The sequence below is a fragment of the Panthera uncia genome (genome assembly GCF_023721935.1).
Source record: "Panthera uncia isolate 11264 chromosome B3 unlocalized genomic scaffold, Puncia_PCG_1.0 HiC_scaffold_1, whole genome shotgun sequence".
NCBI classification, from domain to species: Eukaryota; Metazoa; Chordata; class Mammalia; order Carnivora; family Felidae; genus Panthera; species Panthera uncia.
This window is the reverse complement of record NW_026057582.1, coordinates 104,129,423-104,145,045: the sequence shown is the minus strand read 5'-3', so window position 1 is coordinate 104,145,045 and position 15,623 is coordinate 104,129,423. Positions and strand designations below refer to the sequence as shown.

At 40.8% G+C, this 15,623-nt stretch overlaps 1 protein-coding gene across 2 annotated transcripts in view; it reads right to left on the bottom strand.

Annotated features, from left to right (window-relative positions):
- ZNF609 (zinc finger protein 609) overlaps positions 1 to 15,623 on the bottom strand; it is a 151,609-nt gene that overhangs the window by 113,765 nt on the left and 22,221 nt on the right. Inside the window, exon 2 of one of the 2 annotated variants that reach the window (XM_049611777.1) lies at positions 10,518 to 11,391. In XM_049611777.1, the coding sequence (XP_049467734.1) occupies positions 10,518 to 11,264 (747 nt within the window). In that variant the 5' untranslated portion in view covers positions 11,265 to 11,391. Of the gene's footprint in view, positions 1 to 10,517; positions 13,836 to 15,623 lie in introns of those variants that run through there. The other variant, XM_049611778.1, reaches the window with a different exon arrangement.

The following is a 15,623-nucleotide window of genomic DNA, read 5'->3' as shown; positions in this document are numbered from 1 at the left end:
GGAGAGTTGGAGGAGAATCTTGAGCATGATGAAAAACACTTGAGAATCATATATCTAAAGTGTAGTGCATAGCTCCATCTGGAAATGGCAAAAAACCAGGGTCAACTTCTACAATGACAGTGGCTTTTAACAAGAGGTACGATAAAATCATCTGTTAAAGTTAAAAAAAAAAAAAGTACATGTTTGGGGTTCCCAGCCCTAAAGGTTTTACTTCAGCAGGGGACTTTTACTTTTTTAGTCACTCTAAAGTGACTCTGATATGCACCTCCAGTTGAGAAGCTTCCACACTAAAAGACTCTTCAGCCTGAATGTTAATTTCTCTAACCTCGTATTATTTTGCTTGGTGTATGATGAGTACATACACCTCCTTTCTACTCTACTCTCTGTACCTTTCACTAAGCTTTGATTCAGATACAGGGGTAAGTGCTTTACTTCTGAAGAAACATATCTAACAGGAAATATCAACTCTGAGTTGAGTGAGTTAGGTACCAGTTTACAAAAAACTTGTAATGGAAAGAACCCATTACTAAACAAAAACAGAGGCCAAGAGAAAACATACAGATGGCCAACAGGTACATGAAAAGATCTTCAATGTCACTAATCATCAGGGAAATGCAAATCAAAACCATATTAAATCATGACCTCACACCTGTTAGAATAGCTATTATTAAAAAGGCAGGGGCTCCTGGGTGGCTCAGTCAGTTAAGCATCTCACTTCGGCTCAGGTCCTGATCTCACGGTTTGTGAGTCTGAGACTTGCATCAGGCTCTCTGCTGTCTGCACAGAGCCTGCTTTGGATCCTCTGCCTCCCTCTCTCTCTGCCTCTCTCAAACAAACAAACAACAACAACAAAAATTGTAAAAAACCAAACCAAACCAAACCATGGGGCGTCTGTGTGGTTCAGTCAGTTGAGCACTGACTCTTGATTTCAGCTCAGGTCATAATCTTGCAGTTCATGAGTTTGAGCCCTGGGTCAGTTGACACTCTTAGCGCAGAGCCTACTTGGGATTCTTTCTCTTCCTTTCTCTCTGCCCCTCCCCTGCTCTCATTCTCAGCCTCTCTCAAAATAAATAAACTTAAAAAAAAAATTTAAAAAAAGGCAAGAAATAACAAGTGTTGGTGTTATAGAAAACAAAATCACTAATTTGAAAAGATACATGTATCCCCATGTTCACTGCAGCATTATTTACAATCACCAAGACATGGAAACAACCTAATGTCCATCAATGGATGATTAAAGAAAATGCGGTATATGTATATGTAAATAAAATGGAGTATCTTTCATTCATAAAAAAGAATGAAATCTTACTATCTGCAGCTACATGGAGGGACCTTGAGAGCACTATGCTAAGTGAAATAAGTCAGAAAAATACAGGGGTGCCTGGATGGCTCAGTCAGTTGAGTGTCTGACTCTTGATCTCAGCTTAGCTCATGAACTCACGGTTTGTGGGATCGAGTCCCAAGTTGGGCTCTGCAGTGACAGTGCAGAGCCAGCATGGGATTCTCTCTCCCCCTCTCTCTCTCTGTTCCTCCCCTGCTTGTGTGTGCTCATTCTCTCTCTCTCTCTCTGGCTCTCAAAATAAATAAGTTAAAAAAAAAAAGATAAATACTGTATGATTTCACTTATATGTGGAATCTAAACAAATAAACACTCAAACTCATAGATACAGAGAACAGACTGATGGTTGCCTGAGGTAAGGGGTGAGGAGAGGGTGAAAAGGAGTTGAAATGAATAAGCTATGGAGATATAATTAATGTATGGCATGGTGACCATAGCTAGTAATACTGTACTGCAGGGGTGCCTGGGTGGCTCAGTCAGTTAAGCCTCTGATTTCAGTTCAGGTCGTGATCTCACAATTCATGGTTTTGAGCCCTGCATCTGGCTCTGTGCTGATAGCTCAGAGCCTGGAGCCTGCTTTAGATTATGTGTCTCCCTCTCTCTCTCTCTCAAAAATAAACACACAAAAAAATTAATAAAATAATACTGTATTGCATATGTAAAAGTAGTAGCATATATCTTGAAAGTTCTCACTGCAAGAAAAAATTTTGTAAATATATGTAGTTATGGATGTTAACTTTAACTAGACTTACTGTGGTGATCATTTTGCATCATATACAAATACTGAATATGTCATACACCTGAAACTAATAATGTTACATCATTTATAGCTTAAACTAAAAAGACCAAGAAAAAATTTAATGACCAGGTCTGGCTCATCTAAACACAATCTAGTATTGGCTACTTTGGCTAAAATCCAATAGTCTAAAATTTAAAAATACTCCATTGGGGCGCCTGGGTGGCGCAGTCGGTTAAGCGTCCGACTTCAGCCAGGTCACGATCTCGCGGTCCGTGAGTTCGAGCCCCGCGTCAGGCTCTGGGCTGATGCCTCGGAGCCTGGAGCCTGTTTCTGATTCTGTGTCTCCCTCTCTCTCTGCCCCTCCCCCGTTCATGCTCTGTCTCTCTCTGTCCCAAAAATAAATTAAAAAACGTTGAAAAAAAAACAATTAAAAAAAAATACTCCATCAGTGTATTTTTCAGGCACAGTCAAATTATACTCTCCCAATGGACAACATTTCAGGTTAAAAACTGACCTCTACCAAAAATCTAGGAACTGCCTTTTTATTTCCTGCAGCTAGTGACAAGTCTACAAAAAGAAGTATCTTAATCCTTATTCTTCTCCTGCCTGTTCAGACTACCTATAGTTCTAATTCCTTCAAAAGGCTGAAATCTGCACTTCTTATGGATTAAAAGAAGGAAAAAAACTTTCTAAACTAAAGCAATGTTACATTCATTTCAATCCTGAAAAAATGGTTCAGAAGGCCTGAGTATATATTAAAACAAAACAAAACAAAAACACAACTCTGATTTTAATGGGAAACAGCTAAGAGCCATGGTTCTACAACCTGAGATCAGCCCTGTACCAAAAGGAGTTCAACAAATGCTTCTAAACTAATCAAACAGTGTAACTCCAAACCTCAATGGCTCCAAATGCTCTTAATCAATCTCTCCTCAAGCCTTCCTAGAAATCAGGAGTTAGAATACAAGCGATCATCAACTCATTCCTTTCTAAAACCACCAGGGAGTTAATTCTTTAAAGTCACTAAAGATATCCTTGCATCTTAATTTCACAATGACCTTGCAGCACCTCATACCTAGTAGCAGTATCAGCAATAGTTAACATTTATTGAGTAGTTACTCTATGCTAGGCACTGTGCTGATTGCTTTTGTGCTTTATCTGACCTAATCTTCACAATAAGATCAGTACTATTATTCACTTCTATATTACAGAGGAGAAAAGCTTGGAAAAGTTAAATATTTTAAATACCTCTACTGCTCTCAAAGTCCCAAACCCTTAGGTATTCCTTCCAATTTGCTCCTCACTATTAAGACGGGGAAGGTGCTCTACAACAGCAGATCTCAAATTTAGTATCATAGTCAAAGAAAGAGCTAATGTTGAAATACAAATTGCTGGGCCTCAACCCCAGGGTTTTTGATTTGGGAGATTGGAATGGGCTCTGATATTTGCATTTCTAACAAGTTGCCAGCTGCTCTGCAGCTGCTGGTACAGGGGACTTTAGAAAGTAAAAGGAAGCAATCCCCTCTCACCTAAGCTATCACTTTCTCATGTGAAAACACTTCTCTACAGAGTACTTCTAACAAGAGAGACACTTAGGATTTAAAAAAACCTCCAAGGTCTGAAAGCTGAAATACTTCTTTTTTTCCCCCCACTTCACAAAGGTTCTAATATCACCAATGACATTAAGGCAGTAGATATCCAGAAAAAGGAAAATTAAGAACAGAATGATTGTAAATTCTGCTCAAGAGCCTCTTACCATCCACATTTTACTTCTTCTGCCTAAAAGTATTTCCTTTGGGTATCCTAGGGCAAGAGAAACGCCAAAAGAAAAAGGAGGTGGACTGTTTTATAATACTAAAAAATCGAGGACAGCTTCTAAAAATGTAATAGAATTTTGCCCTATAAACAGAAAATCTCTAAATGCTATAAATTTCTTCTCTTTTTTGTCATACTATCCTCCATCTCAAAAGAGCTATTCCCCTTACCCAAGACTAACCCAAAGTCTATCCTTTCTTAGGGAGCTTCAACATTGATTATGTCAATGTCATCTAGGATGAATGACTTCAGGCATAGGATTTGTTAAAAATGTCAACTCAGCCAGCCAGGGAAGCTTCTTACTTGGGTGGGTGCTGTCAACCATGACTAAACTGTACCAAGAGAAATATATTTTAAAACATTAATATGGCCTGGCACCTTCCTGATGTTAATCCTTCCAGGCCCATCCCAATGGCACAACTGGGAAATTAACTGAAGAGAAAAGCAATCTTCCCTTTGCTCTCTACTTTCAGATGCTCCTCTTCTACAGCTTTGCCATGCACAGCCTCATTCTATACATATACACAGAGATAGAACATGCGCGCGCACACACACAAATAACTCTCGGCAGGAACCAAAAATCAAAGCCTAACCCCACGGTTTTGAAGTGAGCAAGTCCAATTTCCTTCTTTGTAGCCCTTGACACATGCTGGCTGGGAGCCGTCTGGATTTTTTTCTGCCTTGTTCCTGCACCAGAAGGCTCTGCACTGCAGGTCAGGGGATGATAAGGAAATGAACAGTGTAATTTCCAAGGCCTCTGAACACGGCCCTGTCAGCAGCTCTGGAGGCGGGTTACTCAAGCATGGCTTGAAGAGTGAAAACCACAGAGAGGAGGGCTCAGACAGCCAGCAGTGGCAGGATCTCAGCTGCGTATGTTACTGCCACCTCCAGCCTGAAAGCCCAAGCCCTGCTGCCTCCCTGGATGAGCTCTGCTGGTAAAAGCTCTTATACCCAAATGGCAAAAATACAAGTTCACACTAGGGGAGGAAGATTAAGAACTAGGACTTAGATTTTCCATGCACTCTTGTGTAGAAACAAAAAGCATTTAGTGCTCTTCCAGCATACACGAGATCGCGCGTGCTGGCAAACCCACAATAACATTTATCCAAAAAACCCAATCCCACATCAGGGATATGGCCAGAAAGGAACTCAATTTATATGAAATAATGAAATTCAACAGGCTACTTCAAGATCTTTTGAAGCCAATTTTTGGTCCCCCCCCTTCTCCAACCCCCCTACTATAAACACCAGGGGCTTTAGAACACATCACCAGCATGAAAATTCCCCAACCTAGGCTTGGAACTTCTGAGCACAGTGCTCAAAATTTTAGCCAATATGTTTATCTATTTATACTGGGCTTCCTATACAGGTGGAATGTTATTGTATTTCAGCCCATTATTGCCTAGGGCATACTGAGACATATTTTAACTTAAATCATGTTTTTTTCTTTTTCTAACATTTACGGAATGCTTCCTACGAATTCAGTATTTATTTCAGGGCTTCCTACTGAATGCTAATCACTGTTCAAAGTGTTTTATATGAATTCAGTAGTTTAATCTCACAACAACCCTATGAACTATTGTTTTCCTCATTTTGCAGAAGAAAAAAATGGAGGTAGAACAGTTAAGTAACTTGATTAAGAACACTCAGTTAATAAGTGGCAGAGCTGGGATACACACCAGGTAGTCTGGCTCCAGAGTTTACGTGAAATTTAAATTTAGAAAGAAGGCTGGTGTCTTAAGTCAAAAGTGGTGTCCAATACCCCCCTTATAAAGAAAATTCACAATGGTTCTCAAATGTTTAAGTATGTAACAATTATCTGGAGAGACCCTAAAACTTACTTAGCAGAACTGGGGTTGGGTCCACGAATCTGCATTTTTGACACTCAGGTGATGTGATACACATGGTTTTATAGGCCATATATTTAAGAACTCTACTGTAGATGGTAAATTGTAAGGTTCAAAGAGCAGGAATCTTCTGTTTATTCACTATATGTACCCAGCACCAAGCACAATACCTGGAATCTAAAATGCACTCAAAGTGTCAACTATTCTTCAATTAAAAATCTTTTAAATAAATAAAAATAAAATGCACTCGATTAATGTACCAAATGAATAATGGTATCCAACAGTATATCATGTCTTTTCAAAACAGTTAATATCTACAATACATTTAAGGTCTCCCTATTAGTGATAGGTCCAAGAAGCACCAGGTTTTTTTTCTTTCTCACAATTGCAAATAATGAGGGAGCTGGCAATGCCTCAATGAGTACAATGGAAATTTGAATGCAATATTCCAGAACATAACACACACACACACACACAACCAAGCTCAAAGTAGCAGCTTAAAAGTAACTTTCCCTCTTTATATAGAATAGGATAGGTTCAACACCAGCTGAAATAGTTCTCTGCAAACATTATCATACCAAAGAAACTCACACTCAAGGATCCTTTGTTTACTGAGCCTCTACAATGTTAAAATCAGTAGAAAAAACAATGAAAACAATTTCAAGAGTATCTGGAAATTTACACCCAATGTTTCTAAGGTAGTCTTTAGAGTGGGCAAACAGAGCAGCCCTCCTGACAGTTGAAAACTTTTAACAAACCCCTGAGTAACAATATGCCATAAGAACCTGGGCACCAAAAACCTGGTCTCTAGGCCTGGCTTTGTCACTGACTACCTGTGAGAGCCTAGGCATGTCATATGACCTCCCTGGTCTTAGGTTCTTCCATAAAATGAGGAGACTGGACAAGATAATTTCCCTGTGGGCCCTCCTTGAATTACAACACCCAGATGGAAAACAGAGCTACTGAAGAAAAAATAAATTAAGCTCAGGCTTTGTTGCATCTCTGTCCCACATAAATATCAACTTGTTTTTAATTTTTTCCATGAAGAAAAATGCTGGAGGGCATTTGGCTTCAGGAGGAAAGGCTGACTGCTATGCCATCAATAGCTGAGATTGAACAGCTAGTTGAAGGAGGAAGGCGTTAAGAGAGAAAGCCTTGGATCAGAAGGAATAAAAGAGACCTGACCTTGGTTGGGCAATGAGAGATTGCAACAGGAGAGAACTGAGCTGGAAGGCATAAACTAGGGCAGGAAAAACAAAACCAAGGGCAAAGGAAGATGCTCTTAGAACACAGGATGCGATAGCAAGCATGATCAGAGGGGGAAAGAGCAAAGAGCACACACTTAATGGTTTTTTTGGGTTTTTTTGTATCCTAAACTAATGAGAGTGGGGGGAGAGTGGTAATACATGTAACATTCTGAGAGTAGCAGAAGCTGAGACCCCAAACAAGGGGAAAGCACAGTGCAGACTGTTCCTACCTTGCAAGATCAAAAACAGCAGCCAAAGAGCCCAGGGGAGCTTCTGGTTGCAAACCTATAGATCCCCTAGCCATTAGAGCCTACTGGTTACTTCATATGATTTGAAAAAAATAAGGAGTCTCACCTTAAATTCCTGGTTTAAGCCCAGACTCTTTTCACAAGAGTCTGTACTGCAGGACAGACTCAGCACAGATACATCACTGCCTTCTGTGGTTTATAAATTCTTTTCTTCTTGCCTGTCAGACTGGCAATGCAAGCACTAAGCCCTAAGCTTGGAACATTCAGGCAGGCACGCTTCCTCCTCCCTACCTCCCCTTCCATCCCTAACTTAACAATCTATCAATCAAACCAAAGGCAAGGGAACAGGCAAGAGCTGAAAGGCTCTTGTTTATTCCTCAACATTCCCTCCCCCATCTCTTCAGCTGGCAGGAAGTAGGAGCAGCAGTATTCAATAACAATTTAGGGCAGCAGCAGTCGCTAAGAGCCATTTCTGGTCTCTCCTAGAACTCTGGGAAACATCACAGAAAGCCCTGCCAGAGAAAGGTGTGGTGGAGCTGAAGTGGGATGCCATGAAGGGAAATCCACATCCTTGGCTGACAGGTAATTCCCTCAGCCATAGCCTGAAATACCTACCTAGATGAGAAAGAAGGTCTTGAGGCAGATAATTTGAATACTCAAAGCTCCCTCATTAGCCAATGGGAGACATGTGACAATTCTATCCTATACCACAAACTCTATTTGTCTTCTGACACCAGTCAAGACACTTCCCAAATTTTGAGTTTTCTTTCTTCATGATAGTTCCCAGTTCAGAATATATAATTCCTAGATTATGTCAAAACATCTGTTTTGCTGTTTTAGTTCTGTTGGTTGTCCCCACATAGAAGGAACATTCCAAACCAATGAAGCCACAGGCAAGCCCGTATCTCAGACAGAAAATCTTAAAAGAAGTTTTCACAGATTCAACTTACAAGCTATAGGAGTAATCATCAAACAATGAGCCCCTATTATGCCCTAAACCCTGGAGTCCTTGTTTCTCAAAAGCTTTTCTGCTTTAAGACTCCTAGCCTTCTTTCCCCTTCAGTCTTTCCCTCCTCCCATTCCAGAAACACTCTCTCTCTGCACAGTGTTTTTATCTCCTAGCAACTTCCAAACATTTATTTAAATAATTATTTCAACAATCAAAAGGCTTTGGAAAGGCACCCCCCAGAACCAAACTGTTCAGAAGGGTTGAAGAACAGGGAAAGGAATTGAGAAACCAGGGTTTGGCTTACAGTAACATCAAACTGCACAGCAACTTTCTGCTTCTAAAAGTACTTCCCAGCAATTTTATCTTTCTTCCAAAAACCGAACCACAGTCTCTCTCCCTTTTCTCTCTCATTCCATTGCCCCATTTTCAGTCTCCTTGGGAGACAAGCCTTATATAGCACAGTTACATTATTAAAGGGCAAACCTCTCCGGCACCAAGGTGTTTTCTTAGCTGAATACATTGCATCTTTCAGCCCAATTATAATGTGAAGGGCAGCCACCCAACCGGTCTCTGGACATCTAAGAGAAAATAAGTTCCATTTGCTACTCTGTTGGAGACTACCATGGACATTTAGACTTAAAACTAACATGAAGCTCAGCATCATTAATCCTTTTACCTGTAGAGGACTACTGGGCCTACATGATTGTGACATAACTCAAAAGTTCTAAACCGAAAGGAAAATGAAGACCATTCTCAGAAGTGGCCACTTTTCAGCACAGGAAGAGCAATGATTATGAACATGGATATATGGCAAGAGTTTACTGCAGCCAGATGTAGGGAACAGTCTAATGGGCCTGGAACAGAAGCAAGAACTCCTGGTGCTCCTAGGCCTCTTTAAAACAGTATTATCCATCTGCCCCCCAGAGAAAATGGTAAATCACAGCCCGCACAGGACGAGCCATGCCAGTAGCCAGCTGGAACTTGACGCTTCTGAGGTGGACTATAGCATCTGTCACCTAAAAACAGGCAGCTTCTCTGGCAGCTGCCTCTGGTGAAATGGAATGAACCATTGTGTTATTAGTGGAAGAAAATTCACAGCCTTGTTACTAGGGAAGCCCAGATGTTGCTAAGAGCTACAGATGTGCCAGAGGCAAAGACCAAAATACCTAAGGCAAAGAAAGCAAAAGCTACCACTGGAATCCAGGCACTGAGAGGACAACACCACACAAACATACACATCCAGCCTCTATTTATTAACACTTACATATGGAAATAGGTATTCCCTGTTGCAGCTGATGTAATTACAGAGAAACCAATTTATGCCGCATCTGCTGGGATCAGCTGAAAGCACAGGGTGAGCAAACACAAAGCAGAAAAATCAAGAGCCAGTGAAGAGTTCATCACCAAGCCAGCCGCTTTGCAGGAAATTGTAAGCTGCTGAAGTTTAAAGCAGCCTGAGCTGACCCCAGACTCACACCTACTTGCTCCAGCCCCGCAAGCTCTATTTCCTGAGACATGAACTAAGATCATCTTCCCAGAGGAGGAAAGCCCCTCCTGGGGCTGTAAGCACCTGTCCTTCCAACTCAAGCAGAAGGTAAGGTATCATTACACTGTTTGGCAGCTATTAAACCACCTGGACACTTTGATTACCAGTAGATGAGGAAGATTCTTGGCCAAGAACCATACTCTTAGTGGCCAAAGAATCTCTTTCAAGGCCAAACATGCATAGCCACAACACCAACTCATAAGGCCTGATTAAGTACCTCTTAGTACAGTCAGTACTTGCTGCTCCCTTATTTACCTTCCGCTTTGCTCTTTGGTAGACACCAATAGAACACCTGGTAGATATCATGCCATGAAACTTATTTAACTTTTTTTCTTCCAGAAACCCAGCAGCACCATCTATCCCATTAAGAACAGCTCTCCACTGAAAGCCTATCATCAGCTTAGTAAGTTCATCAATAATTCTAAAGATGAAATACCAGTCAAGATGAGAAAACCACATACAGGCTGATGCTGGCCTCCAGCAACAAGTGTCTGAGGGTGATGGGACTAGGACAAGGTGGGAGTTTCTCCACTTGACTTAGAAGTCATACCAAGTAGCTGCCCCCAGCAATAGATATTCTCCAAAATGCCCAGGCCCGCTGTTAATGAATCTGTAGAGAATCCCCTAATTTGGAACAAAACCACATTATCATTACCAGCTGCTCTGACCTTGTAATTGGTCATTACCCACAAACTAATGAGCCTCCCACAGAGTGCACAAAGCATTTGGTGGTTAGTCCAGGGCAGTTCTGACTGGCAGTAGGCAGCCAGATCTGGCCACCTCTTACCTTTTCAGACTTGACTTTCTTTAGCGGGCGACACTCATTCTCCCCTTCCTCTGGCTCCGGTTTAGCTCCCAAAGGATTGAGCGCTGCCCCAGGCTCAATAGCTATACTCCCAAGTGGCTCCACAGCTCCTGTATCCACCCCTGCACTTCCATCATACTGACCACCCCGTCCTCCCAAGGGAACTGGCTGGAGGACCCCAGGATCCTTTTCTGAACAAGTCCCCACTCCTTCGCTTCTCTCCTTCTTGCTCTTAGATGAGCTGTTCTCCTTCTCCTTTTTGGAGCCGGCTACACTGCGGGATGCCTTAGCCGCCTTCTCTGAGCCCTTGGGAGCAATAGCAGCAACCAGGCTTCCTGCATTGGCACCATCTCCTGAGCGTCCCTGCACCTCTTTCTTGCTAGCTGCCCCCTCACTTGGAGTGAACAGGGAAGTCCCTGGAGTGGGCTTGCTAGTGTCTTTGCCACTCTTATTCCTTTTGGATTTTGATTTGCCTTCCTTCCCTTGAGGACCTGGCACTGGGGTCACAAACTTGATGTTGTCTGGCAGTGTGGCCACAGCATTGGGAGCCGGTATCCCCACCTCCTTTGAGCCTGACATTTCCAGTTTCTGCTGGTCCTTTTCCAGATCGGCGTCCAGGTCAATGATGAGATTCCCTACTCCAATGTCCCATTCATCCCCACTGTCGTATGTCTCAACCGGGTTTGCATCCACTCCTTTCCCTCCGGAGGCTCCACTGCTCAAGGACATCTTAGAGTCAACGTCCCACCTCAAGATTCAAGGCTCTTCCTTGCCCCCAGCTTTCCTATTTTCAGCTTCAGCTATGTTCTCAGACCTGCCACATTGGTCAGTACATGCCCAGTGGACAACATCATTGCTGGAAAAAGAAAATTTAAAGAGCTGTTAAAGGAAACAATACAGGCAAGGAGACAGCCTGAAATAAACTCCCACACAAAACAGACTGTTCCTAGGGGGCTATCACATCACAATGGACAAGACAAACAGGTTCAATTGTATTTCTAACCAAGTCACATTGGACCAGGGGAAAAGTTAATTCCCGCTCCATCTCCCTAGGGGAGAGTACAATATTTCCAATTGCCCAGAGATTCCGTGTTAAGTCTTAACTAGGAAACCTCTAGAGTTAGTTTCCCATTCCCCAGAGACTTCTTTCTACCACCACTGCCAGCTGGCAATCCTCCCTCAATCAATACAGGCCCTGGCACATAACAGATTCAAACTCTAGCACAACTTTACTCACACCCCCTTGGTCTTTGCTTCTTCTTAAATTATCAGAGACTCAGAACATGGACTTGCAAAGGCTGAATAAGCCTCTATTAACAGGACCTGTCCTTACTAAACATAATATGGATTCCTTGTCATTTGACTTTTGGGGGGAAAATGTCTTATTATGATTAGGAGTGAAAGAAAAAAGCAAGCAGAACTAGGAAAAATACATTAGGATAGAAGACAAATATTGCAACTAGAGGAGACAATCCTCAGAGAGATGACTCAATCAACCCGCTTAATTTCAGTTAAATAAGCCTTACTGAACTCCAAATAGCATAATTCAGTGTGGCCTTTCCCACTTTTCACTAAAATGTCTATGAAGACACACACGAAAAAATTTTACCCTGACTCAACACTACTAAAACCCCTAACAGCAGAACGTGAAATAACTCTTCACATTTTTATATAAGACTGGTGGCACTGTATTGATAAATACCAAAGGCTTACCACATGAAACAGGGATTGGCTAAAAAAAAAGGCGGGGAGGGTAGAGAAGTCAATTTAGAACTCTCCACTCTCCTGACTCATGAGACCTGGAAAGTGTACCAGCTAGAAAATCTAGAAGCCAACAGATACCATCCAGGTATTACTATGACAAAGAGTAAGAGTTCTGTTCTTGAAGGCAAAGCAAAATCCAACGGATAGCTTTCTACATCCATTTACAGAAGAAAGCTCCTAAGATAACAAAGAGCAAACCAGTGGTGGCACAATGAATCCTACAATGTGGATTTCCAACAGGTAAATGCTACAGATATGACAGAGAGACAAGACAAATTGTACTTTTTAACCTACTCTCTCAAGACAGTATCAAAGAACCAGGGTGCAGTTACAAGAGAAGACGTCATCCCAGGAAAGCAGAGCTGTACCAAGTAAATGCCTCCTAGCAACTCGGGTTGAAAAGAGAAAGGTATGCACATTAATCTGTCATTTAGCTGTAGATCTGAGAAGAAAATACATCCTTTACCCAAGTAGAGAGAGAGTTTAGTACCAACAGGAACAACCATTGCTGGCATCAAGTCTACACAGATCTTACTTCATAACAGGAAGAGCAAAATGAGGGTGGGAGTGGAGGTGGAGTGGGGGAAGGCATGATGTAGGAACTATGAAAACATGACACCCACAAGGTAAAGGAAACATAATCCCTGAAGAGTAAGAAAAATGGTACCTCTGAAAACGTCTAGAATTCTAAAGAAATTTTTGTTAAAATGTTTAGAATTCTCAATACTATCTAAGAAATCTTGGCCTACAGTAAATACTAGTGTAGCACATCTTTGTTCATTCATTCAAAAAACTTGTATTTATTACCTTCTCTGTGCTAGTCTCTAAACTAGGTACTGGGGATACAACAGTGAATAAGTGAATAAGGCAGTGGAACATGGTACTGAAAATAATTCTATTATGAGGGGCAGCAAGGATTTCTAGAAAAGGGAATGCCAACTGAATCTGCACTATAGTGGATTATTAAAGCATAGTTCTTTCCAGCATCATAATTTATTACCTCTGCAATCTTTGCAATTGTGGCTAGGCTTAGAGCATAACACATTCACATTTACTTATGGCTTACCCACTTTCCTCCAGAGCTCTACTATCATCAGTCTGTAATTCAGCCATTAAAACAACCCCATGTTTGTTTAACCCTGGAAAAACAAAACTTTCAGAAGACTTTCCTTTAAAAAAAACACAAAACACAACCTTCTTCTAGAAAACAGGGCTGTGATGAAAGAGAGACTCTAGGTAAAAGAATATAAAGTACATAAAAATGATAGTGCTCAGAGAGCTTGACAGTTCTCACTTTACTATACTGGCTGAGCTATCATATGGAGCAGGATAAATGAAGTATGTCAGTAAGGAAGAGATAGCATTAAGAAGAAAACAGGTGGGGCACCTGGGTGGCTCAGTCGGTTAAGCGGCCGACTTCGGCTCAGGTCAGGATCTCATGGTCTGTGAGTTCGAGCCCCGCGTCAGGCTCTGTGCTGACAGCTCAGAGCCTGGAGCCTGTTTCAGATTCTGTGTCTCCCTCTCTCTCTGACCCTCCCCTGCTCATGCTCTGTCTCTCTCTGTCTCAAAAATAAATAAATGTTTAAAAAAAAAAAAAGAAGAAGAAAACAGGCAGAAATAAAAGGATATGAACTTAGACAAAAGGATACGACATTTTTAAAAAAAGAAAGATGCAAAAAACAAAAAATGAACTTCCTATTAAAATTCATACAGAAATCAAAAAAGCACAGACCTGAAACTGGGAAATGATTCAGTAAACTACAAGAAAACCTGAGATATTTTTCTAGAACACAAAGGAAAAGGCAGCAAAAAGAAAATGAGAAAAATTGAGAGAGATACACCATTTAATAACACTGAAAAGAAAACTGAGGAGATTAGAACTGGGAGGAAAACCACCCATCAAGACATAATAAATGAATAGTGTTTTGAGCTGAAAAAGATCCTGCATGCAGATTGAAAAGGTTTACTACTTTCTCAGCAAAATCAATTTAAAAAGCCAAACTTGCACACATTCTGGCCAAATTCTCCCAATTATAAAGGACAAAAATTGGGCCAAATTCAGACTGCTCTGCAATATTAAACGTTATAAAAGAATGAAAAAATCTACAGAATTTTGAAGAAAAAAGGCTGTTGGTCAAGTCTTACATGGAGTCAAGGTGTTTGTCATGTATAAATGTAATAGATTTTCAGTCATGTAAGAACACATGTACATGTATATCTATCTTGTTAAAAAAAAAAACTATCTAAAGCCCTAAAGTCAGTTCAGTAGCATAAATGTGAATAATTCTTGGAAACACAAATACCAATTAAATTTTGTAATCTGAAGAGTAAACTTGATATTAAAGATACTAAAAATTATTCCTGAGAAATATGAGGTAAAATCAATGCCTATAATAACGCAGAACCTAAAGTTCAGCCTTAACACTAGTAAGGGAAGACACTTCCTCAAATTCCTCTTGCCCCGATTCCATATGTCCTGGCAAACTGTTTTGTTTTTTCTAGTAAGCAAGATATATTGCAATTTTTTTTTTAAATGTGCTTCTTCTCAAAAAAGAGCTGGAGATGAAAATTTGAACATCTGGTGGCCTGTGCTCATTTCCAGGTTCTATATCTTAAGTGATATTCATTAAATAGAAGGGTGTCCAGAAGAGTATAACGAAAGACCAAGAAACCATTTTTTGTAAGAGCAAAGGTCTTATAAATTGGTATTCCTTAGTCTGGAAAGGAGAAAACGGGCGAGACAAGTTGGTAAGCTTCAAACTTAAGATGGTTGCAATGCAGAAGAGAGAAACTTATCCTCTGATGCTGACAGTAGAAACAGGACCAGTGAGTAGAAGTTACAGAATGACAGATGTTTAACTGAGGAAGAAATTCAATAACCTGAGATTTCCAACACTGGCCCACAATGCCATAATGAAGCCATATCTTTATCTCTGAAAGTACTGAGCAGAAAAAGCTTAATCCTCTGTCAACGAAATTACATAAAGAATTCCTCTATGTGTAGTAGAAAGTAGTCTGGACATGCCTAGACCCTTTTTCAAATCTACAGTTCTATTAATATATCTATCAAAAAGTGCTTTCCCTACTACAAAATTACCCAGAATTTCTGAATAAAGAGGATGCAAACAAAACATATCCTAAGGACTGATTTTAGTAGTTTTAATGTTGTTTGGAAAGCCACTGTCCTATTTTTGAGAGTGTTGAGTTTTCATAAGTACTACTTTTACTCAGGTGACTTTTCAGAAAATCCAGTTTTCCAAACCCAGCAGGCTTCACAGTAACTTTGGTGGTACCTTTCCAAAGATACACTGTAAAATTGCCAAG